The 27,656-nt window shown below is 34.3% G+C and overlaps 1 protein-coding gene across 1 annotated transcript in view; it reads left to right on the top strand.

Annotated features, from left to right (window-relative positions):
- LOC148948132 (ubiquitin carboxyl-terminal hydrolase 30 homolog) overlaps positions 1–19,391 on the top strand; it is a 42,654-nt gene extending 23,263 nt beyond the window's left edge. The window contains exons 5-7 of the mRNA XM_089095201.1: positions 4,245–4,385; positions 16,883–17,013; positions 19,236–19,391. Coding sequence (XP_088951327.1) covers positions 4,245–4,385; positions 16,883–17,013; positions 19,236–19,335 — 372 coding nt within the window. The 3' untranslated portion in view covers positions 19,336–19,391. The remainder of the gene's footprint in view (positions 1–4,244; positions 4,386–16,882; positions 17,014–19,235) is intronic.
- The last annotated feature ends 8,265 nt before the right edge of the window (positions 19,392–27,656 follow it).

Below are 27,656 nucleotides of genomic sequence, written 5' to 3'. Positions count from 1 at the left end.
CCTGCCACAGTTGTCCTCCTATAGAGGATCCTCCCGCGATGGTGTTCTGCATCACCATGCAATTTAACCCAGTGCTGGGAGAAGGTTTGCAACTCATGGAACTTGTGGATAAACAAGTGGGCCCTTTTGAGTGTACCTTTGAGGGGCCTTCTTCCTCCTCCGCCTGTATTTATGACCCCGGGCAAGGGTGCCCCAGATTCTATTATGGACCCCCAGGGACAAGGTCCCCCCTTTGTCCATGCCTCCTATGGAGGTACCCTACATATCTGTGGAGCTTTCCCCTATCGCCACCTGGGGACATGCTGAATGGCCTGGGGGAGGTCAGATAAACGGATCACTTTTGTTTTGCAAAGGCAATAACTCAGTGACATATTTAACCTACTACTTATAAAAATACATAACTCACTGACTAGGCCTATATTAGTTATACAGAAATATACAACTCAGTGACACATTAAACCTACTACTTATAAATATGTGTAACTCACAGACTAGGCCTATATATGTTATACACAGAAATATATAACTGAGTGACATATTTAGCCTACTACTTATAAATATGTGTAACTGACTGACTAGGCATATAAGTTATATACAGAAATATATAACTCAGTGACATATTTAGCCTACTACTTAAAATATGTGTAACTCACTGACTAGGCCTATATAAGTTATATACAGAAATACATAACTCAGTGACAAATTTAGCCTACTACTTATAAATATGTGTAACTCACTGACTAGGCCTATCTAAGTTATATACAGAAATATATAACTGAGTGACATATTTAGCCTACTACTTATAAATATGTGTAACTCACTGACTAGGCCTATATAAGTTATATACAGAATATTTGATATAGAATCCAGGTATTGAATATTTGATATAGAGACTCAATAAAAAAAATTGACAATCTGAATAAGAAGTGTCAAAACTCTAAATAAACCCCTCCATAATAAAAGTAATAAGAGTGAGTATGGTAATTATATAGGCATTAGTCGGGTTTCTCTAGGAAGCAAATTAGTTGGGCAAATTACTTGGTATGATAATACTTTCTAGACTTGGAGATGCTATAGATAAAGTCTTAAGAGATAAACAGCGAAGTTTTAGTAAGGTTAGAGGATGCGTTGACCATATTCTCACTCTTATAGAGATCAATAATTGAGACGTGCCTGATTTATCAAACCTCTTTAGTCCTCAGTATTATAGATTATGAGCAAGTGTGTGATTCAGCTGATAGAAGGGCTTTAGAGAAGGGCTATCCTTGTACGGTATACCATATAAACGCATTAAAGTGATTTGTGATTTGTACGAGAAAAAAATTTCTGTAGTCAAGGTAGGAAATGAGGTTAGTTGCTGGTTTCGTATTAAACCAGGAGTTATGCAGTATTGTGCCTTATCCCCATTTATATGGATCATTTTGACAGACTTTGTCCTAAGGAGCGCAGCAAAGGCAATGGCAAGACATGGAATTAATTGGGGAAGTAAAACTCTTCTAGACTTAGATTATGCTGATGATTTAAGCATCCTAGATGAATGAATGAATCATGAATGAATGAGCTCATCAATGAATCATGAATGAATGATGATGAATGAATGAGCAAAATGAATGAATTTTTAAAGGTTTTGAACTTTCAGGGTGCAAGAACAGGTTTGAAAATTAATGTTAAGACGGTTAAGTTGCTAAGACTAAGAATAAATTAAGGTGAGGTGGTGATGTAGAGTAAGGAGAAGTAACGTTGTTAATATGTCAAAAGTAGAATAGCCAAGGCCTAGGACATTTGCTCACAGTTACATTTTTTGGAAGAAGAAGGAGATAAGTCTGTGAACCGAGATTGGAATATTGGAAGCTACAATAAGTAAGTAAGTAAGTAAGTATGACGGCACTAGACCCTTAAGGTCCAAACCGGTGGTGCTGATCTCCGTTTCGTGGCCCTTCAGCCAGGAAGTGCAATGGGGTGTTGGGGGCCAGCCATCCTGTGCTTTCGCATACCCTTCTTGCTTACCTTCCCCAGATTTTTCCAGGTACCCATTTAGAGCTCGGTCGACTCTGGCTAAGCTTACAGAGTCACACCACTGACCCGCGTCCCAAACCGAATAACTGGTCACGCCAGGGATCGAACCTTTGCCCCTTGGAAAAATAATTCTCAACCCAGCGCACGTCAACTTAGCCAGGATGACAGACGTATGGTTCTGAATCGTGGGCACTCCAAAAGACAGAGGAGGATCTTCTATATGTATTCCTTAAAAATTGCCAACTGGCTGTTTTGGGTACCCGACTGACTGAGCGCATCTCAAACAGTAAATTGTGCGAAAATGGGGTTGAATCCTAGGGCTATAATGAGAGAAAGGTTGAGATGGCTAAGACATGTTCTGCGGATGAAGGATAACAGATTGCCAGAGATAGTCCTTGTGAACTTCTTGGCAGGGTATAAAGGAGACTGAAGAGATGGGGTGGAGGAGGTTGCGTGCGTAGTTATGTTGGCTTGGTGCCGCAACGAGTTATTAGTTGTAGTAGTTATTATTTGAAGGAACGATTTGGGACTGGTTTTTGTAAGTGTAAATAAACTAGTTAGGATGATTAGGTAATGAGAGAAACTTAGTATCTGAACAAGAATATAGGCTATTATATATAGACTATTATATTATATAGGGAATATATAGGCTATTAAAGGCAGCATAACAAGGTTGCTTGAGTGATAGGAGACAAGGTTCTTGGGTTAGCCATGTCAGATATATTTTAGGATGTTATGCAGAAATTAGGCTGTGGGATTACGAAAAAGATTAGGGCTAGAAAAAGGGGTGGTAGTCAAACAAGTGGCTTTGATTACGTCATGTTGCACATTGAATTAGGGTAGGGGGGTGACCAACCCTCCTTGTTTGTTTTAGACCCCCTATCCTTGATAAAAGGGGGAATATTTTATTCAAGATGTTAAAAAAAAATTCAAGAAAATTCTAATAGTGAAGCCAATTAGAAGCACTTCAGAACTGAGAAAACTGTCCCCCCAAGTTTGTCCCTTAAGTACTATTTTAGAGAACGTGGAAATCTTGAAATGACATTATGAGATTACAGTTTTCCCATGTTTCTCTCCGTATTCTATGGTTAAGGAAACACGGAGGAGGGATTTTATTTTAAGGTAAGAGATAATAATGTGGAACTAATTAGATAATGTTGGCAAGGGGGACTTTGTTACCACTTGGTGATAATGTGTTTGGGAACGGTCAAGTTAAAGATTGGTCTTTATTTTTGTTCAATTTATAGAGATTGGGATAATGAGCTAATTTATTCTTTGGGGTTTCTGTAAGAAATTAAACGGACTTGATGGACGACGTTTTTCCGGGTTGGTATATAATGGCGGAATTTATATTAATTAAAATAGGGAGGAGTAGCATTTTTACGTGAATTAAGAAGTTGGGAAAGTTTGTGGATACAAGTATAACACATGGGGGCCATTTCTTTTGATTTGATTTTATCAATTTCCCTTTGATTTAACGAATCGGTAGCTTGAAATATATCTTTGAGACTAGACGTGATTTACATCTTTCATATTGCTAGCAGCATTTGTTTTTGGTGGATCATTTTTGGGGTGCCGGCTTTAATTACACAGGCTTCGAAAATTTCGAAGAGTATGATTGGCTGTCCAGTCAATGCTGCCTTTTTTGTTGCCAGGGTGAATGGTGTAAATCAAGACGAGGCTTTGGCAATTATTTAGGTTTAAATTAGGTTATAATGTCTTTTTTTTCAGAATTTTTATCTTCGACCCCCCCCTCAAAAAAAGAGAGGCCAAAATAAAGTTCGGTGCTCGAACATTTTGCAGAAATCAATAGGTTTAAGTGAATCTTTACCTATTTTGTTTCATAATCGCTAGTTTGTTACTGATTGAGATTTTTTTTCCTTGTTATTCAATTATTACTTTCATTTTTCCTTATTCATATTCATTTTTCCTTGTTATTCAATTCAAGTTTTAGTTTTGACATTTATTAGATGTCTTAAAAATTAGAAAAAAACCTTTTTGCCTGTGTGTTTGTGTCTCTGTCGCTCTTTTTGCTAAATAAACAGCTAAACTATTTGAGATAGAAACGTGAATTTTTTGCAAAATAATCTTGGAGGTATGGGTAAAAGCTATATCTATTGGAAGATCAAGGAGAAAAACCAAAACATAGATGTTGTGTAAACACCAAGTAGCCTACAAAGTAAGACTTTGACCTTGATAAATATAATAAAAGATAAATAAAATTTTAGCTGCCAAGATGCCTATGCCTACATATTCAGCGAAACTTTTGGACAGATTTTGGAACATTGGCGAAGAGAACAGATTTTATTGGATTTCCTGAGATTATTGACCTAGGAGACTATACTCTCACAAAGGAAATGGGAAAGAAGGTACTTGGCTAAGTCTATTGTATTTTTTAGTAAATGAATAAAATACGAAAAGACAGAAAATAAGTAATATGAGTAAATACACAAAAATATGTAACACCGACGAAAAAAAAGGATACCCATCATGGGATGGTCTTTACTACACAGGCTAGACGCCGGGTCATCAACTATAAGAATAGGTTCAGCAATAAAAAAAAAAAATCAAAGAAACGATTTTGAGACCAACTAGGGAGTTGAAGAAGGAACTTAGAAAATTTAAAAACAGTTTTCTAATCTCTTTCTTATCCGTGGCTTTCAGAAGATCCCAAAATGGTGCTAGGAACCACACACGAGGCAAAGCCAACGTATTATTCAGCTAATTACTAATCAGGCTAGGTATTGACGGTATAATAGGAATAGTAGTTTGTCGAATACAAACAATAAATGAATTATATGTGTCATTGGGGTGACTCTGCCGTTACACACAAAGAGAGAAAGCCGAGCGTAAGTTCACTCGAATCTAATATTTCTCAATAATGTTTCTGTGCCCCACTAGCAGTGTAGGAAAGAAAGACACACCACTGCTTCCCATTGGAAAAAAGTTATTTTCCTTCTTTGAGGAATGTAAGTCTCCGAAATGGGGTTTTCAGCAATGGTGATTTTAATGGTGTAGATTTCGTTTTGATTAGACACCATTTTCATGGGTTTTCTGAAAAATAACCTGAAAACCGAGAATACTCTGCATTTCGAAAGTGTTTTTCGAAATTCCCATAAATTTGCTTTCGCAATTAACTTTTACCATTTTTGGGAGTAAATAGAATTAATGGGATTAATGGAGGATTAATGTTCTTATGGATTAATGTCTAAATGGGGATTAATGGGAGTAAAAGTCACATTTTCGGATCAGCTATCGATGGCGATTATTTCTCAGCGGACAGTTTTTTTCTTTTCAAAGCACGTTTTTAAATTTTCGGTTACTGTTGGCTAGAGTTCGTTCTTTACTAGGTTGTACCTAACCCTACAATTTTGATTGCGAATAGTAAAACGTAGTATGATCTATCTATATATAACTTAGTATAGTGATTATCAATTAGATTTAGCACAATATATTACTATCCAAATTAAGGAAGCCATCAAGTTGATCGGTTTTCCTAATATGTAGCATTACCTCTTCATATGTTCCTCGTATGTTGCCTCATATGCTCATATGTTCTTCATATGTTCTTGGTCTAAGCAACTTCATCTTCTTACCCTATTTTTAAAATCAATTTTTGCAGGTCTGGACTGTGAGAAACGGCAAAAATTTGTTCATTGGGCGAATATTTGTATCTAGAATGTTTAACTCATCTGATTAATCCAAGTCTAGGAGAGACTTACCTTGTAATTTGACGTTTGTGTTTTTGTTATGTTTTGTTATGTTTATGTTATGTTGACGTTTATGTTATGTTTTTGTAACTGATCTGATTAATCCAAGTCAAGCAGCGACTTACCTTGTAATTTGACGTTTATGTTCTCCCATAGTCTTTGTCGTGTTCCTTTCAACGTTTATGAAAATAATCTATATAAACGGATTATTTTGATGGACCTAAGGAAAACGGCTAAGTTGCCGCAAAATGCCGTTTTGTTTCATTTTATAAATTTTTAAATTTGCACTATAAAAGCTATACGAGAATTGTGCGAAATGTCCCAGGTTGAACATGTTGTGGCGTTTAAAACTAAAAATAATGGTCTAACAAATCCTTAAGTTTAACTATTTTTTATTAAAAAAAACATTTATATTTTTTTAAATTTAAGTATTTTTGTTCTAATATTTTTAATAAATATTTGGCCTCCATAGGTCTCCATATTTGTCTCCGTAAGTAACATAAATCACGGAGTGCAAATTCTTTCGTTTTTTCGGGACTTTTGGCCAAAGCAGTGCCTTTTTTTTTACTTTATACCAATTCGAAATTTTGGGCCAAAGTAAAAATTTTCTTCGTCTGTCAAGTAAAATCCTTGTAAAAATTCTTCAATTTTTCAATTCCATATTTTAGGATCTCAGTCAATGTTGGAATCTGCCTTTGTAGGTTATATATGGCTGGGATGTCCTAATTATTTAATTTTGCCCCTCAGTTTTAGAGTCTTCGGTAATGTCGAAACTGCCTCTGTATATCGTATAAAGCCGAGGTGCAATATATTTACCCTGACTTTTCTCAGATTTTGCTCGAAGTCGGTACGCTCCTCCTAAAATGAAAGAAACATGAGGTTTCGATTCTTCCATTTCTTCCCTTGGCCTTCGGAGTCTCGTTGGCTGACAAATATCCATTAGCCATTAGTAATGCTATTTCAGCTAAACCCTTAATATTTCAAGAAGAACAATGTTTTTTAACAATTTTAGAGTTCAAAAACTTTTATTTTTAGGATTTCGGTAGCTCAACTTCATATTTTAAACAAATGAAGTTTTTCAACGATTTCAGGATTCTGCGACTTTAAACTTTCAGGTTTCGGCAACCAAATCTTTCGGCAACACTGTATTTTTAACAGTTTCTGGATTCTAATAATTTTATTCTTCTGATTTTGATAACCAAACCCTTCATATATTTTGAGAAAGCACTTTTTTCACAATTTCGAAGTTCTAAGTTTTTTCCGGGTTTGAAATATTAATGAGAAAAAATGAAATTATTGATATGGCAAGAGTTTATTTATCATAATTTTAAAATTAAAAGGCTTAGAACTCTTATAATATGAAAAGAGTGGAATTTCTTGGGATTTGAAAGGCTTACTTATCAAAATCTGAAGATTGAGTTTTAGAACTTTTAAACTGATAGAAAAAAAATGAATTTTATTGAAATATAAAGGGTTATGATGTCGAAGTCTGAAAAAATATGTCTTTGAACTCTGAAAATATAAAAAAAAATCGAATTTGTTGAAGTGTGAAATATTTAGTTGCCAAAATCTGATAAATAAAAGTCTTTGAAGTCTGAAATTGCAAAAGAAAATTTTATTCCCTGAAATAGAAATCATTCAGTTATCAATTTTTGTAAATAAAAATTCTTACAACTCTAAAATTCTTACTAAAAGTTAAACCTTTTGAAATGTAAAAGGCTTAGTTGCCCAAATCTGAAAAGTAAGTTTTACGCCTCTGAAAATATGTAGAAAAAAAACTGAAATCCTTAAAGTTTCAAGGGTTTTGGTCCCTGGCGTCCGGCGTATCTCTTGTGGAAAATTCGGTCGGAAAAATTCCCCGCCCCTGACAACTCCCCCTTGAAAGTCTCTCCAGATGTAGAATTGAGCAGCCAAAGGGAAATTATGACAAAGAAAATAATGAGGGTGAGAAAGATTTCTAAAATATTCTACCTATATTCCAAAATACTACTAGCACTACTGCTATTAAGAAGTCACTGCAGCACCAAGCCACCTGGGGCCAACCGCACGCTCTTCCTCCATCCCATTCTATCCAAAGCCCTATTTCTTAACACTCCCCCGAGAGGCTCCTATTTCCCTTAAATCTTTCCTTATGACATCCTTCAACCCCATTCAGGGATGACCTGCTTTTCGTTTGGCCATAGACCTGATAGACCTGAAAAGGATGCTTTTTGGCAACCTGTCATTCTTCATTCGCAAAAAGTATCCTAGTCATCTCAACTTTTCTCTATATCCCTAGAAAGTGGTATTAAACCACTTTTTTTCCTACAGCCTACTATTTGAGACATGGTGAGTTAGTCGGGTACTCCAAAAAAATCTGTAGGTATTTTCTTTGGAAAACATCTAGCAACTCCTCTTCCGTTTTTTGGAGTGCCCAGGGCAACTCCTCTTTCGGAGCGCCCAGGTTTCAGAACCATACTTGACAACTGTCATCTCTAGCTTCCAATATTTTAATCTTGTTTCGAAGACTTATCTTCCTTTTGTTCCAAACCTTTTTTAACTGAGAATAAACCCGCTGGGTCTTGGCTGTTCTGCTTGCAACATTTTCACCGCACCTACCGTCTTTACTAATAATATTACCAAGGTAAGTGAAGCTATCCTCTTGATTGATCTTCGCGTTACCCAACATCACCTATTCACCATCCCTTACCCACAGTCTTGGCGAATTAGTCTTCTTAACATTAGTTTTCAAACCTGTTTTTTTCATTCTGGCCTATGAAAACCTCCAAATATTCATTTATTTTGCTAATATTTTCATCAAGGATGCTTAAACCATCGCCATAATCTAAGTCAAGGAGAGTTCTTCCTCCCCATTTGATTCTGTGGTTTGCCATTGCCTTTCTTGTGTTCCTTAAGACAAAGCCCATCAAAATGATTAGTATAAAGGGGGATAGAATACAACCCTATTTAACTCCCGATTAAATACGAAACCAGATGCTAACCTTATTTCCTGTCTTAACCACTGCTATACTGTTCTTTTATATTGCACTAATCAAACGGATTTTTCTGGTTTACAATGTAAGGCTAAGAACTCTGCTAAAACTTATCCATCAGCAGAATCGAAAATTTGCTCATACTTTATAAAACTGACGACTAAAGGTGTTTAATGATTGAGGTACTTCTGAATTACTAATCCAAGATGAAAATGTGGTCGACACATCCACATTGTGTTTTTCAAAACACAATTTCGATGTGTCCTAAAAACACATTGTTCCTCTCTTAAAACTTAACCACAGTATCTATCAGCCTTAAAAGTTTCATCATTCTAAGTAATATGCTTCCTACAGAAATCAGGCTAAAGCCGTTATAGTTAGCGGAGTCGTTCTTGTAACCTTTATTACAGAGGGGTTTCAAAAATCCTAAACTCATTCAAAAAAATTTCCAAAATCATTTCATAAACTTCAGTACATAGAATGTATAGTGTAGAATCAAACTGTGTTTGTGAACGAACCAACAGTTCGTGGTAACAAACTGTAAGTAAGGAGCGACTCGGACCAAACCGAAACCCTAAAAAAGAGGAATTTTGATATACATAATTTTTGTATTTAATTTTGATATACATCATTTAATTTTGGTATACATCATCAGAATTAGCTTTTAATGTTGATTCCCAATATATAAAGTTCTTTTAAGTTTAAAGTTATACATCAAACTCTAGCCTGAGAAAATTTGTCAGATTTTCGAAAAATGGTGAAAAATGGCAACTGGTCTTAATAAAAATTGCACCATTAGATTCAGGAAATTAGAGAATCTTGCATTTTTGTTTTTCCTAGAAGAAAGATCAGGGATGCGTGTTTATTTCTTTTTTCTTTGTTTTTTTTTTTCAGGGGTGATGGTATTTAACCCAGTCATAGAAGATTGGGAGAGGGCTCATTTGAACGAAAATCAAATGTTGTAGTGCCGTTTTAGAGTAACCAAAATTATAATGCCTCAGAAAAGTGGTCTTGTCTACTATTTTGCGGTACCTAGCTCCGTATTTGCCCTATGGAGTTCCGTATTTGCCCGAAATTTATTTGCCCGAACCGTATTTGCCCGTATTTGCCCGAACCTAGCTCCGTATTTGCCCGAAATTTTGGCCTGTGACACTTCTGGTTGGTAACAGACCAAGCCCATGGAAGTAATTGATCGTATTGATCGTATTATCCTGCTATGATAGCTTAGCCCCCCGAAACCTGGAAAAAAATGAAAATGCGCGAAAATGTAAAAACCGTATAGTATACCGTATACCGTATAGTATATTCTACATCTTATGTTCTGCCTGTCTTTCGGAATACAGGTAGAATATTCCAAAATTTCTTCTTTTTTTTATTATCTTTATTTGTCATACTTTCTCTTTGGCTGCTCAATTTTGCCTGTGGGGGGAATTTTCCGGGAAGGAGAATTTTCCAGGGGCCAATTGTCACCGAGGGGAAACTTTTTGTGGTAGGAATGCGCCTAATACTTAGTCTCGATATAAAAAAAAACAAAATTTTTAGAGCTCTGAAATTTTGGAAAAAGTCGAGTTCCTTGAAATATTAAGTGTTTAGAGTTCCTTGAAATAATGAATTTAAGCGTTTAGAGTTCCTTGAAAGTCGAGTTCCTTGAAATATTAAGTGTTTAGATTGTGAAATATGAACCTCACGTCTTACAACTGTGAAAATGCGATAAAATAGTGTATTTTTGGAATTTTGTAAAGATTACCTTTCGATATCTTAAGAATAAAAATTTTAGGACTGAAAATACGAAAAAAAGAGTTTCTTGAAAATAAAAAGGTTTAGTTATAACAATTTTAAAATAAAAAGTGTTATTAGTCCTAGAAAAAATATAATTCCTAGAACTCCGTAAATGTGAAAAAAGTTGAATAACTTGAAATGTAAAGTTTTTTTGTTGAAATTTGAAAAATTAAAAGTCTTTAAACTCTGAAATTGTTAAGAAACCTTAATTTCTTGAAATATAATGGGCTGAGTTATGTAAATTCGAAAGACAGTAGTCTTGTAGCTCTGAAGTCTGAAAATGAAAAAAGTTCAATTTTTTTAAATGTGAAGTATTTATTTAGCGAAATCTGAAAAACGAAAGACTTTAGAAGTCAGACATTATCAAAATATATAGTGTACCTTAAAAATTGAAGGTTTCAGTCGTGAAAATGTGAAAAATAAAAGCCTTGGAACTATGAAAATATGAAAAAAGTATAAATTGCAGAAAAGCCAGTGCTTTAGTTACCAAGTTCTGAGAAATAAAAATCTTAGAAGGCTGAAATTGTTATAAAGCCTGAATTTCTTCAAATGCGAAGGGATTAGTTATCAAAATGTCTGAAACCCAAAAAAGGAGGCCGGTAATCATTAATATTAAAAATTAAAAGTAAAAAAGGGTAGAACTAAAAGTTAAAACTGAAAGGGCAAAACATTCGAAAGCCGAGCCGGGATCGGACTCAATATGTCTTGTGCTCAAAATTTATCTCTTGTAAACGTTCCACGTGTCTGGCATTGCAAAATTGGGACCGGGTTGGGGTATCAAAAGGGTAAATCAGACATTGGATAAGGGAAAAAAATTAAAAAGGAAAAATTTAGGCATAAAACACGTGTCAGTTCTGACCCCTGTCTCACTATATTGATCTGGATGTTTCAACTTCACCAATTTAAATGATCATGTTTAATTTTCACTATTCTGGGTAGTGTAAAAAAAGAAGTGAAATGCATGAATTCAAAGTAATTCTAGAGTAAAGTAAATAGAATATAAAGTGAAATCGATTAGAAGCAAGTTGCCATCAAGCCGTGACTAATTGAAGAAAAAGCCAAGACAGATAGTCTGAGGGAGAGACAAAGTTGGCATAAGCCTTTTTTAGAATTGAATAAAAATGATGTCATTTCACTTGTTGATATTACTATACCTCTCTAGAGGGTTTATTATTTTAGCTGTTACTTTTTAGCATACTTTATATCTAGTATATACGCGGAAATTGTTGGTAGGGGGAGCTATTCATCAATAAAGCAGAAAGAAGTGGATTATATTAAACACGCGGGGAAAATCCTATAATAATAAGATTTAAAAGGGCAGGCATGGAAGATCCACTTTTCCTTTATGCCCTGATTTTGACCACGTGGACATCACAAAAACAATAAAACGCATAATAACTTAGTTTTCATAGAGTAGAGTAGAATGAGTAGAGTAGAATATTTTTATTTATAACACGTACATAAATAAATGTCACAAAACAGCGCACATGCCTGGTGGCATACTTTAGCGCTGAAAATATTGCCAACGAAAATACACAGCCATTTTCTAACTAAATTTTACAACAACGAAAAAGAAAATCCTAATGAAAAAAATGCTTAGCATGTCATAAGACATTTCTTCACCAGTCTTAGAAAATGTCGCTTGTTGCTACATTCTCGAACTGATGCAGGAATTGAGTTCCAGATTTTTGGGCCAATGTGACGGATGCTGAATCCCGCTCTCGATGTCGGGCGAATTTCACAAGAAAAGTCTGAACGATGCGTAGTAGGATAATTATGAAATTGAGAATTAGTTGAGAAAATGCCAGAGAAATTTACAGGTAAATTACTATATTGATAATCATGACAAATACTAGAGATAGAAATTAAATGAAGTTGGTCCAAAGAGAAAATTCCTGAAGTCCCATATAGGTGTCTAACTGAAGTTCTGCAATCAATATTAAAAAGAATCCTCATTGCTTTATTCTGAAGTATTTGAAGAGATTTGAAAACAGACGGAAAGGTAGATGCCCAAACCGAAATGCAATAGAGAAAATATGGGTGGACAAAAGAATAATAAATATATTTTAGAATAGATTTAGGAAAAAAGTGACAAAGACGAGAGAGCATGCCAATATTTCGGGAAATTTTTAACGACAGTGTTTTTACATAATTATGAAACGACAAATTTTCATCTAAAATAATCCCAAGATATTTGAACTGATCCACCCGTCTTAATTCATAACCATTCAAAAAAAGAGAGAAGGTATCTGACACTACTGATCCAGTTCGCGAAAATAACATATACTGGCATTTTTTTTCATTAAGAGCTAGTAAATTCCTTGAATACCAAATAGATACTGTTAGTAACGTACTTTCAAGGTTCTGGAAAAGAACTGATAGGTCCCGGTGAGAAGCAAAAATTACTACATCATCAGCAAACATCATAATTTTACAAAGAGGCAAAACTTCTGGCAAATCATTTAGAAAAAGAATAAATAGAATAGGCCCAAGGACAAAGCCCTGAGGCACTCCGTAATTAATTGGAAAAGTTTCGGAACGGAATCACGAGATTTATCAACACAATCTAGTCGTCTCCCAGAAAGGTAAGATGAAAAAAGTTTAAGAGCTTGTGTTGAAAACCCATAAGACTTTAGTTTAAAAAGAAGCAACGAATGATTTACGGTGTCAAACGCCTTTGCGACATCGAGAAAAATCGCCAACGCGTGTTGAACATCATCTAGTGAATCATTAATATTTAGTAAAAGCTCATGAATTGCCAGTTCAGTTGACTTTCCTTTTATAAAACCATATTGAGACGTGTGTAAAATCTTACTATCAAATAAATATTATTGTAATTGACTATTTGCAAGTTTTTCCAAAATTTTGCTGAAAACCGAAAGTAGAGAAATGCCTCTATAATCTGAAGGGTGAGTTGAACTCCCAGCTTTAGGTAATGCTATAACATTTGCTTTTTTTAAAAGCTCAGGAAAAACCCCATGCATAAGTGATAAATTAAAAATATGTGCCAGCAAAGGTGAAATACTTGACGCTATTTGCTTAACAGTTTGAGCCGAAAATCCAAATTCGTCCTTAGAAAAACTCCGTTTAAGCTTCAGAATAACTTTTTCAATCTCATGAGGCTTAATCTCAGAAAAAGAAAACGAATTTTCCGCATGTTGCTCATTAACTGGAACAGAAGGGGAATTCAGTTGCATATTCATAGTCAATGCAAGTCTAGAACCAATATGACTGAAATAATCTCCAAAAGCATTTAAAATTTCATTGGGCTCTGTAACATTTTCCCCATTTAAAACAAGGCAATTAACACTAATATTCTTACGACTATGAGGACGTATCTTTTCATTTATCAATTGCCATGTTTTTCTCATATCCGATTTATACTCAAAAATTTTCTCTTTATAATATTTTCTCTTCTCATGTCTGATATTTTAATTTAACTTATTCCTATAAACTCTGAATTCTTCAAACGACTCAGGTGTCTGTAATTTTAAATAAATCTTAAATTTTCTATTTTTATGTTTTAACGATGCCAAAATACCTTCAGTAATCCATGGGTCAAATTTCTGCACAAACTTTCCATGCGAAACTCGTGTTGAAGAAGCCCAATCCCGCAGACGCATCATTTGATCAATAAAATCTGAAAACGCAAAATTTGCGTCATCTGAGCCATAAACCGAACTCCAATCATGGTCACCAATTAACTGACGTAGAACTTTACAATCAATCCATGTATATCACTTTTTTGAATTATCAATTGTTGAATCTCGATGTTGTTTATTGCTATTATTTAAATTTAAAAGAACACTCACCGGAAAATGATCTGACATATCAGACAAAATTACTGACGATTTTTCAGCATCAAATAAAACAGGAGAAAAAAATATATTATCTAATAATGTAGCTGTGTTAGCTGTAACTCTTGTCCGCAGAGAAATACTTGGAAGAAAATTAGAACACAACATCATAGTTAAAAACTCCTTATTATTTCCAACATCGAGATTCAAAAGATCAAAATTAAAATCACCCGAAATAATAACCGTTTTTTTCAACGCTTCCAGATTTTTCAACAGCGGTTCAAAAACTTTAAAAAATATTTATGGGTTACCCGACGGAGATCGATAAACAGACCCGAAAATAAATGGATTACAGCCCAAAGGTACAACTTCAACAAAAATAGTCTCACATAACCCTTCATCAAATACAGACAAATCACTGAGAATACTAAAAGACCAGTCATCACGAATATACAGCATCTGACCTCCTCTCACATTCTGACACCTTTTACGTGAAAAACACTTCATCCCGGGCAGATCTAACATTGTAAGGGGTGTATTAGCAGACAGAAAAGTTTTGCAAACTCCAACAATGTCTATAGGACTAGATGCAAGCAAAAGCTTCAGTTCATTGAATGCACTTTGTATCCCCCGGGCATTTACATGTAACGATCTGATCGGAAAATCACAACTTTTTGTTTTATCCGATAGAAACTCGCCTGAAGAATAATCACATTCAGGTAGATTATTTACATACGGCATATCTTTATCACTTCCGGTAGCTGAATTTAGAATAACATCTAATTTCAAACGAGAATCAAGAAAACACTGAAAACGATCCATAAAACAAAAAAAGAAAAGAAAAATTCACAGCTCCTTAGTTTAGACAACAGGTTCATATGACACATTTCGAATCTGAACTACGTCGGAAATCGTTTTACACGGACTGATTTGCGAACCGCACTTGACATAAACAACACCTCGTAAAGTCCATACATTTTTCAATTCAAACTTCTTGCGCGCAAGCTTGTAGATATCTTGCCTTTCCCTGGTTAGAGCCTCATTTACATAGATTCGGGAACCTTTCAAATTCTTGCGATTGCGCAGGATCTCAACTACAGATGCCTCAGTAAAAAATGCAAGTTCAATCGGAGTTTTAATTTTCGAGGCACCTCCCAAACGCCTTGCACCCTTGATAATGGATTTATCAAGATTAAGTCCCATTCCACTGTTAAGTCGAGCTAATACTTTCCCACCAAGGAGAGGCAAATAACGCGCGGGAGAGTCTATCCCAGATACAATGACCTTAGTCAGAAGAGAAGACTGGTTTATATCATCCAGCTTAGTTTCAAGCTTTTGGAGCTTTGCGCAATTTTGGACAATTCTTGCCCGCAAATCGCCAAGTGATTTCTCAAGCAGTTCAAATTTACCCCTGAATTGCAGATCGATCGCCTCATAGACAGCTTGCGTAACAGTATCAAGAAAATCTGACTTAATCTGTGTCACCGGAGAACTCCCTAATCTACTGCACTGCTCTTCCACTCTCCTACGAATTTCATCCTGTATGCCGTCACGAAGGTTAACAATTTCTGACTCCATCAAGTTAACCGACTCAGATAAATCCCCGGCTAAACCTTCCGAGTCCTCTGTACACAGCCTTATCGCTCTCTGAACATTTTTTCTGCCATCTCTCAGCGCTTCTTCATAGTTCTCCACGTAAGCCCATATAGTCTCGGACATTAGGCCTACTATTTTAATTTCGTCAGTTCCGTAACAGAAAACTTCAAAATTGCTTCCATCATCTTTCACAGGTCTCACCCGCGTAATTTTGCAGGTCCACCGATTGTAATATTTAATTTGAGCAAACGCCCTGTTTCCCACTTGCATAGCTTCGGCAAATGACAAAATGAAAAAAAAAGCAAAATCTCTCTCTCAAAACGTCCGCAAACCTTCTGTGCATGAATGCCTAGCAGCGACTGATGACAGTGGGCGGGATCAAAAAGGTAGAGCTGAAAACAGCCAATGGAAAATTTACCAAGTATCCAAGTTAAAATATCCAAAAAAGTATGATACAATTCTCTTGTGTTAACTAGTCAATGACTAGTTAACACCTAACGGCTGTTGAAACTTGCTTCATAAATTTAATAAGCAACCCTATGAGCAACCTCAGATAAATTGGAGACGAAGCCTCGGACTTCGACGTAACAGTAAACACCTCTAAGTCCATGAAAATGCCCATTTGGTCCTCAAATCTTCGCCCCATTTTCTAAATCATATCCCTCCTGAAATGTCTGGGCCTTCCTTTAAATTACCTGGTGTTTTTTTTTTGTTTTATCTTTTCAATTGACTTTTACAGTTAAATTATTGACTTACGGTTGATTATTCATTCTGATTTTTCTTTTTCGTTGTTTTTTTGAAATTTTTGTAATTTTTTTCGTGTTTTCTTATCGACATTTTTGACTCCAAAGTCAGAATTCGGCCCTTTAAGGCTTGTGATAGTGATTTTTTTAAATAAATGTCTTATCCTAACTTAGCAGGAAACTAGCAAAGATGATTAGAGAGGCGTCGGGTAATTCACATTTATAATTTTCTCTTTCTAATTGGTTTTCCATTTTTTTCTATTTTGCAGTCTTCCAGTCATGGTCTACCCCTAATGAGAAACTTATATAGGCTAATATCTGTTGTTGTGCATTCTGGGGACGCCTTTTCTGGTCACTTTTTCACGTACAGGATTGATACAAATAATAATGCTAAACCGAGGTGTGTTTCTCTTATTATTTCTATCTACTATACCTCTCTTATCTTTATGCATTTTGTTTATTTAATACAATAAAATTAAATTTTTTTTTAAATCAATTTATTAGTTTTATTTGGTCGGTTTTGAGCCAGTATTTTCATATGTGAATAAGTCTGCTTAGAACCCTGTTTTCAAGTCTATATAATTTAATTTGACATATTAAGCACAATAGAGCAGACACATGTTATTACTTTATAAATAAATGTAAATCGCCAATTTCATAGTATTTACTATTAATAGTGACTAATCATTCTATGTTTATTGTTTTGCATAACCAATACTTGTAACTTAGCCCTTTAGGCCTTTACTTAAATCCTTAGCACTTATAAAATATACAAAGATCTTTTCCGACAACAAGCCTAAAAACGAAGAAAAAACTCCCCGGAACACATATTTTTGAGTCCCTATACCAGCCTCCCCTCCCCCCTCTCCAAAAATCATGAAACTTTAAACTTGATTTTCCCTGCTATTGAGACAAAAAGGGTACACTAACAAAAATGAGTATAAAATACACCACATTTTAATAAAGCCTATTAACTGTATGTAATACCTGTAATGAGAAAAACTTGCTTGCTTTCAAGCTTCAGGTATTAAAAAGAAAGGGAAACATATCCTCACTTGTGATGATTTGAAACCAACTGATTATACATTTAAAAGTGCTTCAGCTATCTGGTATATACCGGGAGTTTGCTAGCCACGTAGTTTGTGGATTTGAATTTGTGACAGTTTTAGCTTCTTTGCGTCAAAAATTATTTTTTGTTTCTCTTACTCTATTTCAAATATAAAATTTTAAGCTCAAAGAAATTTTTTTTTGTTTGGTTATATTCGCGAAATTTTTTCTTGCTTCTACTATTCACAGTTCACTCAAGCACCAAGTCGCCTGAAGCCAACTCATCTACGGATGCTCTACCTCCATCCCAATCTATTCAAAGCATCCCTCTTTACACCCTCCCAAGAAGATCCCATTTCCTTAAATCTTTCCTTATGACATCCTCTCACCCCATTCGGGGTGAGAAATTGGGATTGAACGTATTTCTCGTACAGCTTACTGTTTGAGATACGGTTTTCATATGGTGTTAGAGGTTCTATGGGTAATTTAGATATTCGGTATGTTCCTTGTGCTTTGTTATGTTTGGTATGTTCATATTGAGTTCAATTTTTGGTCCATCCTCGTTTTGACTTTTAATTCTATTGTCTTCCAAGGCTCTTGTGGTGCTTTTGCGCAGAACATTTTTTTTTTTTGAAGAGTTACGATTGTGTTAAAGAATTATTAAAGTATAATCGTACCAAAGACTTCAAAATATTTTTGCCCCCTTGAGCCATTTTATGTCTTCCCCCCACCCCTGAAAACAGCGGTTTTGTAAAACTTTTTCTTTTCGTTTTCTTTTCAAAAATATAATAATTTTTGGTAGTGCTGTCGAGATTAACTGAGAAAATTAAAAATCAAAACTAATTAATCGATTAAAAAATAATTAAATTAATCAACAGATTTTTTTTGAAATTCACAAGATGTTTCTGAGTTTAAGAATAACTATAAGAACCCTTCAATTTGTATCTTCGACTTCAAATTAATTAATTAAATTAATAAACTATTAATGTAGGCGTTGCTTGAATAAAATTCTAGCATTTTTTGAAATGAGTGTAAACTTTGACACCTCTTAGACGTGTATTTAGAAAAAATTCAGTAAATTTTTATATTAATTTCTATGTCCTCATTCTTTTTATTTTTCCAATCTTTTGTTTGATTTTCGCTTTCTTTTTTCTTGTAATTTCGAATTCTTTTTTTTAGGTGATACTTAACGTCGGATACTAAAATGTCGACTAAAAAACGTTACTATTCTTAAAATCCAAAATTATCATTAACGTTAAATATCGAAAAAAAACGTTAGATATTGGAGCTTTTATGCGTTTTGTCAATATTTACAATAATTCGCGTCATATATCCGATATAAGAACCATTTCTTCACCCAAACTATGCCAATGGGCGCTGGCTGGGTAATGACATGAAGCTGGGTAAGTCAATAATTATAGGCTCATTCGGGTGACATTCAATTATAACGTCAGATTCTTTCCCAATTATTTTTTTTTGTCTTTATTTTTCTATTCATTAGTTTTATTTTTCCAAGATTTTGTTTTAATTTCGCTTTCCTTTTTCTTGTAACTCTGAATTCTTTTTTTCTTCTAGGTGGTATTTAACTTCGGATACTACAGTTAAAAAGGCATTAATAAGTGATCTTCATTCGACATCTGCGTATATATTATTCTATGAACGACTAGCATCGTAAAACATACTTTATATAGCTATTATTTTGTTATTCATTTTGTGTATAAAATTTGGTTTTAATTATTTTTATTTTGAGGCTGTAGAAGATTGGAAAATTGTATGGTTTTTCTCTATCTTATTAAGCGAGCAATAATTGTACATATGTATAGACATGTAAAAATTTTTTTCAAAAACTTATTATATTTATTCTAAAAATAGGCATACTACCATTTTCAACTGTGAAATGCGTTCTAGATAGGTCACGACTTAGGAAAAATTTGTCTTCGCGGCCTACCCCCCAAAATACTTTTCCCAAATTGTGTGCTGACTGAAATTAAAGACCCATGAAGGTTGAAAGACTTGAGAATAAGTAGGAAGAGCTAGTCAGTTCAAATAACACGATTTAATATGTTTTTTATCAGTCTTCCCTGAACCTTTGTGAGGTAAACACGCTGAGTCTCTTTCAAAGTTTATTTTTAATTTTAGTTGGAAATTTTAGATTCAATATTTTTTTTTCTGATGACGGCTGTTAGTTATGCATCCAAAATATTTTTTAGGTTTCATTCACTGAAGACTAATTATTCATTATTTATTCACCTAGTTATTCATTATTTTCACAAGATTAATCGTCGTTTTCTTTGTTTTTATGTACTAAATATTTTTAAAATATCGTTACAATTTAATTTCATTGTCAGAACTTTCCGAAGGGGGAGGGAGATTGACTGCCGAAGGATATTAGCCGGATTCCATTAAAAAACACTCGGACAAGAATATATATTTTGTTTCATTTTGCTGAAATCGAATTTCGCTGAAAAATCTCCGTATTATATATTTTTACTTGTAATTTAATTGAAAAATGTTTGGAAATTACCTTGCTAATTAAAGTTACGATGGAATTAAGACAGTGTTATTATCAAACCATTGAAAAAGAGGTAATATTATTATTAGTAAAAGGAATAAATATATTAATTTATTAATTAATTTTCTATTTTTAATTATTCATTTTATGCAATTTTACTTTATTTCAATTATTTAATAGTGTATTTGGTCAATTAATTAATTGAATTGAATTTATTGAATTAAGTAATATTAATGCTGAAACCGTCGATCGTCTCCCGGGAGAACTTTCGATTGAAATTACGTATTTTTCACCCTAGGAATTAAAACTAAGGAACAATACGATAATTATGCTTACAAAAAATTTAATTATTTTGGAGGGTATTTGCAATGGAAAACGCCTGATTGTTAGCGAAATATGTAACAACGTATTAAAATGTAAAATGTAAAATTTACTGGGAAAAATTGTGTCAAGCGAAGCTAGGTCTTCTGGTACTATAAAGAAGCCATATAAAATGGCACAATATGTCTCTGTATTTTCCCTTTTTTTAGGATTGCCGTGACGGTTTAAATGCACGGTTTTGCATAAGAATCTAACGTGTCTAAATAAAAGTATATTTAAATATATTTGGTGCGTTAAAATTTTGAAAAGTAAAATACTTGTATTTTGCATAGTTACATTTTTGCCCCGGCGCTGTTTCATATGAAAGACTTGGTCCTAGAATTTTGAGAGAGGGGGTCATTTGATTGAAAATCGGAATTTCTAGTGTCATTTTGAAGAGCCAAAGGTGATTGAAGGGCAACCCTCCCATACCCTTTCTTCTAACCAGTTCTCCCTACCCTCTAAAAGACCGACGATCAAAATTCCGAGATTGCTCAATTTCATACCTAGAATCACTTAATAAAAACAAAGCAATTGTTTATTCAATAAACAGTACAATACTGTCTTTAAACGTACATAACCGTCATCATAAACAGCTCCTAAGTCCGCTTAATATTCGATAGGGCCCGTGTAAAGCTAAGTTTCAGCAGTTTTGGAGGCCGGTTTGTAGTTAAATCTACTTTGAAACAATTAAAATCTGGATGACAGCATTCTTCTATAAGCAGTATAAATTTTCAGAATTTCCTGTTTTTACACATTAAACTGTGCTTAAGATGAGGTAGAGACAGTTCATTCGGGTTATTCAAAACATTTAACCTTTACTAAAATATAAAGAAAATTAAATAAAATTTATAACTGTAAATTTCCTTGTGATTACTTTTTAGTTTTAGACCTAAAATTGTCTAATAAACATAAATTGGTCGGCTGAGTAACTGCTTATTCAATAGATAATTATACCTTTCAACCATAGTATATAAATTATAGGCTGTTTGATCTTTCTCTATCTCACCCATTATAAAAACCCGGACCGCGGTGCGAGTGCTCCAGAGAACGTAGAAACATAAGCGACATTAGATCTGTTCACGGGTAGACAAGTCAGATTTCTCTTGAGCGAGAAACGGCTTCAACGTTGGAACACTATTAACCAATTTTAAATTAATATATCTCAATACATATATGAAAATCGGTAATTAGTAGTGCAATGTTATTATTAGATGTTTTTAGGAATTAAGAGTAGGTTTCGAAGTCTCAAGTTGGTTTCAAAGGCATTTTGAGAAAGTTTCTGCCAAAATACGCGTTCCAGGGTAATTGGCGGCTGATGGCAGATCAAATGAGAGGAGCTGTTTGTATGCACGAATGCAAGAACAAGTGGGAGGAGCTGTTTGTTCGCACCAAGAATGAAGAGCCAGAAATTATCTGCGGTAAACTTACTGCTATATCTTTCTACTGTGCTTTCAACATATACCACCGTCATCGAAGATATCTTCAGCGCCCTTCGAACATTCGACGAAGTTTTCATTTGTGAAATGCCTAGTTTTCAGCAGTTTTGAGGGTGGTTGGTAGCCAAATCTACTTTGAAACAGCTAAAAAGTAGATGGCGATATTGTTCTATAAAACTTGTAAATTTTCGAAAACTCCTGTGAGTACACTTTAAAATGTGCTTAAGTCGAAGTACATGCTGTCATTCAACTTGGCCCCGATAAGTTTTGGCACTGTAACTGAACTTTACAAGAGTAGGCTTATTGAATTTTAGGAGACTGTAAGTTGGACTGTCTTTATTTTAAATCAAAGGTTTGTTTTTAAATGACAGTTGGTAGTTGTTAAGGTGCCTTTTTGTAATTAAGTTGTAAGGAAATATGCCTGTTCCTATCATTTTCACCGTCACTGTCTATTCATGTGCTGACTACCATGAGAACGCAAATTTTGTCTTATCGTTCCTTAAGCCGCGTCTACATTTGGCGTTTTCTTGAAAACTGGGACGAAGAACTGATGTGCAGGTCACTGCTGCCATTCTAGTTTCCCTTTTCTTGGTAAGGAATAAAAATACCCATGCAAATAGGCCAGTAGGGCAATAAGTAGTAACCTGAAGATGAGTTCTAGTGAAACGCAGTTTTTCACAGTTTTATTTCCAATGAGCTGCAACTCTTCAAACCTCCACTGTGAGCAGTTTACAATACTCATTATTCGTACTGAATTTTGCAGGTTCTTAGGTCAAATTATCGTTATTTTAGGGGAGAACTCTGTAAAAAAAGTCCGTTCCAGAAAAAAAATATAAATAACTCTGTCTTAGGGTGTAATCCCTTTTCGGGAAATGCTGTATTTAAGTAAGTACTTATAAGAAGCTAGAAAAAAGAATAGGAAAAGGAATTACATTACTTTCAGCGTTATTTAATTTTAGTGTCATCAATGTTATAGTCTCTGACATAACCTCACAAGTGGCAGCACTCATGTTCAAAGTGTAATCGCGATATTGGCTATTTATACAACTTGATCATGCAAAAATAAATAAAAGTAGTTTATATTTTCCGGTCTTCACATCCAACACTTTTAACGCATTAAGTGAATTTTAAGTTCAGCAGTACTTATATCCTACTACTACCATATAAAACTAAATAAAGGTAGTATATTTTCCAAGGTCTGTATGCTCTAATTATTTATTCTTGAAAAAAAAACAAAAAAAAAAACAATTAAATGGATACAAGTTGCCCGCAATATTAAATTAAAATATTAAATTTAAAAAAGAGCGTATTGTCGGCTGAAAGTAATTAGCCACATTCAAACTTAAAACAAACAGAAATTATTCCTTCTATCAGGGGGTCCGCCCCTTCCTCAACCCTTGCTTTTTATGCTAAAATCTTTAAGTTCTTTAAGAATACTTCTGATTCGACGGCAATTGTTTTTGAGCAGTCTTTCTTACTCCCCCCCCCCGCGTAATGATTTACCGTAGAAAATCCTCTAGGAAACTTTTCTCCCTGCAGAAAATTCCCTCCCAAAAAATATCCGCAAATTTCCAATTATCAAATACTATATGTAAACAATGGGCAAATTGCGTAACTTACAGCCTGTTCCTCAGGGACAATGGGGGGTCTTGTCATCCACAAAGGCATAATTATTAGACCTTTCAACCATGTTGAATCCAATGACTAGCTTAAAATTTTAATTGGATGTCTCTTTGGGAAAAAGGGCAGAGGAGGGAGCTGGTTGCCCCCTAATTCTTTTGATGACATAAAAAAGGCACTTGAAATTTTCAAATAAGCCCTCTCTTGATCTACTAGGACCATTGGTTCGACATGATCACCCGTGGAAAAAAAAAATAAATAAACGCGCATCCGTGATCTTTCTTCCGACAAAAGGTCCAAAATTTCACCTTTTTGTTCATAGGAACTTGAGACCTCTACAGTAGAATTCTCTGATATGTTGAATCTAATCCTGTAATTTTCATTAAGATTGCTTGTGTTTTTGGGGTGTCTTTCCCCTTTTATCGAAAATCAGCAAATTTTCTCAAGCTCATAGCTGTTGATCGGCAACATTAAACTTACAGTTTACAGTTTCTTACCACGAACTGTACTATTACTGCATAACTGTATCACTTACAGTTTTTTACCAAGAACTATTTGATTTTTAACGAATGCAATTCAATTCAATGTGTTAATTTGATTGGAATACGTGAATGAATTTAATTAATTTACCTATTTGATCAATTCACTAATTCTGGTTAATTAATCAATTCGCTAAATAATTTTATTAAATTGAATGTATTTAATTACTGTAACATTTTTACAAAAATAAATGTCTAGCCTTAGGTAATATTAATCATGAATAATATTTGAGGTAAATAAGCATAATTAGCAATAGAGTAAACTAATTGCAATCAGCTTTTAGTATTTATGGAAAAATATTACCTTTGGGCTATTGAGTTAACTTCAATTTCAAGTCTTATTTTGCATTTCACAAAAAAAGTACTTCTTTGGCAATGGTTAGTTTTTTTTATAATTTTTTTTAGTTTCTAATCCAATTTAAAAGACCCCGTTAACCCCCACTTGCTTGATTGCCACGATTTACTCATCATCATCATTGACAATCAGGGGCGCAGTTTGGATTCTGAGTTTGGAGAAGGGATATAAAGAATGTGCCGACAAAATCGTCGTGTGTGCCAACAAATACAGACACATAGCCTGAATTAAACTAAAAACATCATCTAAATTCCAAGGTTTTTTTCTTAGAGAAGATCCTCTCCTCCTCTCCCTTATTTCACCCTTGGTGACAATAAGGGGTTAGTTTCGTATGGTATAGAAGTGTGATGATGATTTCCAGTATTTACCCTTTTATTTTAATTAGACCTACATAGCGACGAATACCTCACTGCCTCTCCATCATAAACAATAAAATACAAGTAGAACAATTGGTGATTTTTTTCTATAATACAATGGAGTGCGAACTTTAAATGAATATTTTGATCCTAAATCAAAGGGCCGTCCTCAGCAGGACAAATTTTAAAAAATAAATAAAAGAAACAGTAAAATACTTTTAATCCCCTTATTGAATACGGGACGAACACCGTGCTGCCATCTACAATTGAGTCTAACTCCGAACGGGGCACCATATGTGGGCATAGACTCCCTATTGGAAATGGATTTCCGAGAAATTGATTGCGTAACCTAACCTAACCTCATGAGTTCGTAACCCCACACCATATATGGGTATAGACTCCCGAGGGGAAATGGATTTCCGAGAAATTGATTGCGTAACCTAACCTAACCTCATGAGCTCGTGACGGGAGTCCATATATGGGCATAGAATCCCTCGAGGGGGGAGGATTTCCGAGAAAATGATTGCGTAACCTAACCTAACCTCATGAGTTCGTGACCTAAACCCACTGAAATTTTCCGTGAAGATTTCCACTGAAATTCTCAAAAATTCTATCATGTCTTAAAAAGCTATTTAAACTTACATCGGCCATTGAAGAATCGAGGACTTCATTTGAGGTATTCATCACTTTTTTCAATCTTTATTTCAACCTGCACTGGAGCTAAAACCTTCAAACATCTAATAATATACAGTAATAACGGCATATTTCCTGTTGTTAATCAGACGAAAATCATAAGGAAGAGGAATCTAGAAAAGTCACTGTCCTCATTCATCATTTAACCCCTTTGGAAGATTTTTGGAGCAGAAATAGACATATTTCATCATTCTCTAGGTCTTAGTGCTTTAGAAAAAAATTGGGAAACTTGAGTTTGGGGGGAAGGGGGACTTTAGAAATTTCTTACCATAACTGACTTTTCTATCTAACGTTGATTCTGATGTTTGTAATACTCTATGTCTTAGCGCTTTAGAAATATTTAAAAAAAACTTCTGAAGTAAAATTTTGGAAATTTTGAGTTTGGGGGGGAAGGGGGATTTCAAAAACAAAAGACGTTTTGAAACTTAATACTTTATCAACAAAATTATGAAACTTACAACAAAGAATTATGGGAAGGGGGCCGCCCAGACCGCATTATATTAAATGCGTAACCTAAAAATAATTTAGCCTAACCTAATTGGATGTCTTTTTAATTGGATGTCTTTTGGGGTCTGGGCGGCCCCCCTCCCATAATTCTTTGTTGTAATTTTCATAATTTTGTTGATAAAGTATAGATTTTTCTATAATACAATGGAATGCGAACTTAAATGAATATTTTGATCCTAAATCAAAAGGCCGTCCTCAGCAAGACAAATTTTAAAAAATAAATAAAAGAAACAGTAAAATACTTTTAATTCTCTTAAAAGACATAATTATCTTATAATTAGTAAAGTTAAGATTAATATTAAGTTAAGATTAACTAAGATAAGATTAGTTAAGATTAAGATTATATTAATTTGAGATTGTAAATCTCAATCTTAGCTTGTAATTTATTTTTTGATTTAATGAGGGCTTTGACCACCCGAGACTTTGGTTAAATTTTATTAACGCTTTCAACAATTCTCCTTTGAGGAGGACGGCCAGCGAATTGAATGTCAGTTCGAATATTTTGAACTAAACACGACTATTTTCTTTTAGTTCCTAATATGATCTTAATGGATCATATTAATCCACTCGTTTTTTACTATCATGACCTGTTTGCCGAATCCCTACTTTCGAGTCCTCCGATAGTAGGGTCTAACGCAAACATAGGGAAATGGCTTACATGTTGGGGATACATGCAAGAGAGGAAATTGAAAATTGGGATGAACATTTACCATTCGTAGTTTTTGCAGTAAATAGGCTTTTTCACGTTCATTAAAAGAAACGCCATTTTTTTACAACATCTAAGAGATTCCAGAATATGTTTAGATTAAAGACAAAATGATAGAATGTATTACAACCTAGCCCCATATAAGGAAGAAATGGTGATGCGAATGAAAAAAGCTATGGAACAAGTTAAAAACAATCTGTAAGATACGAAAACAGAACAAAAAGAAAAATATGACAGAACAAGCAAAAATAAGACAAATTATTGTTTAGGAGATTTGGTCTATGTATACAAAACCAACATGGAAGGGACAAAAAAATTAAAACCGAAATGGGATGGGCCCTACAGGATTGTAAAAATTCTACCAAATAACTTAACTTATGTTCTAAAACATCAGTATAATGAAAAGGAAGAAGTAGTACACCATAATAAAATGAAAAAAGGATTTTTTTCAAAACCTTGGAAATCAAAGCCTATTCCTTCAGACGAAGAAATAGAGGAAACAATTTCACCAGTATATATCAGAAGACCATATGAATTTTATGATCTTTTTAACAACCGCAACGGTTGGGAGGAGTGGAAGGAGTATTTAGTCCAGTCTTGGCCACAAACTCTCCAAAGCAAACAAGAGAAAAAGGGAAATATTGGATGCTCATCGGATACTAGCGGTGAAAGCGATAGAGAAGAGCCTCAAACAAAACCTAATGGTTTAAAACGTGATAAACCAAAGGTGAAATCCAAATAGGAAGAAATAGTGGAAGGAACCAATGAATTATCTGATTTTCATACATTAGACTCACCTACAGTCTTAACACAAAAACAGCTTTTGGAACAAAAGCCATCTACCAGACGCGAGCTAACAGAATGTGACACCGATAATTCTTCTACAGAAACAGATATAACTAAACCTGG

Source organism: Artemia sp. Qi Xiang Cuo, chromosome 10, assembly GCF_049724085.1.
Source record: "Artemia sp. Qi Xiang Cuo chromosome 10, ASM4972408v1, whole genome shotgun sequence".
Lineage (NCBI taxonomy): Eukaryota > Metazoa > Arthropoda > Branchiopoda > Anostraca > Artemiidae > Artemia > Artemia sp. Qi Xiang Cuo.
The sequence above is the reverse complement of the archived record's forward strand: the minus strand, read 5'-3'. Positions and strand labels throughout refer to the sequence as shown.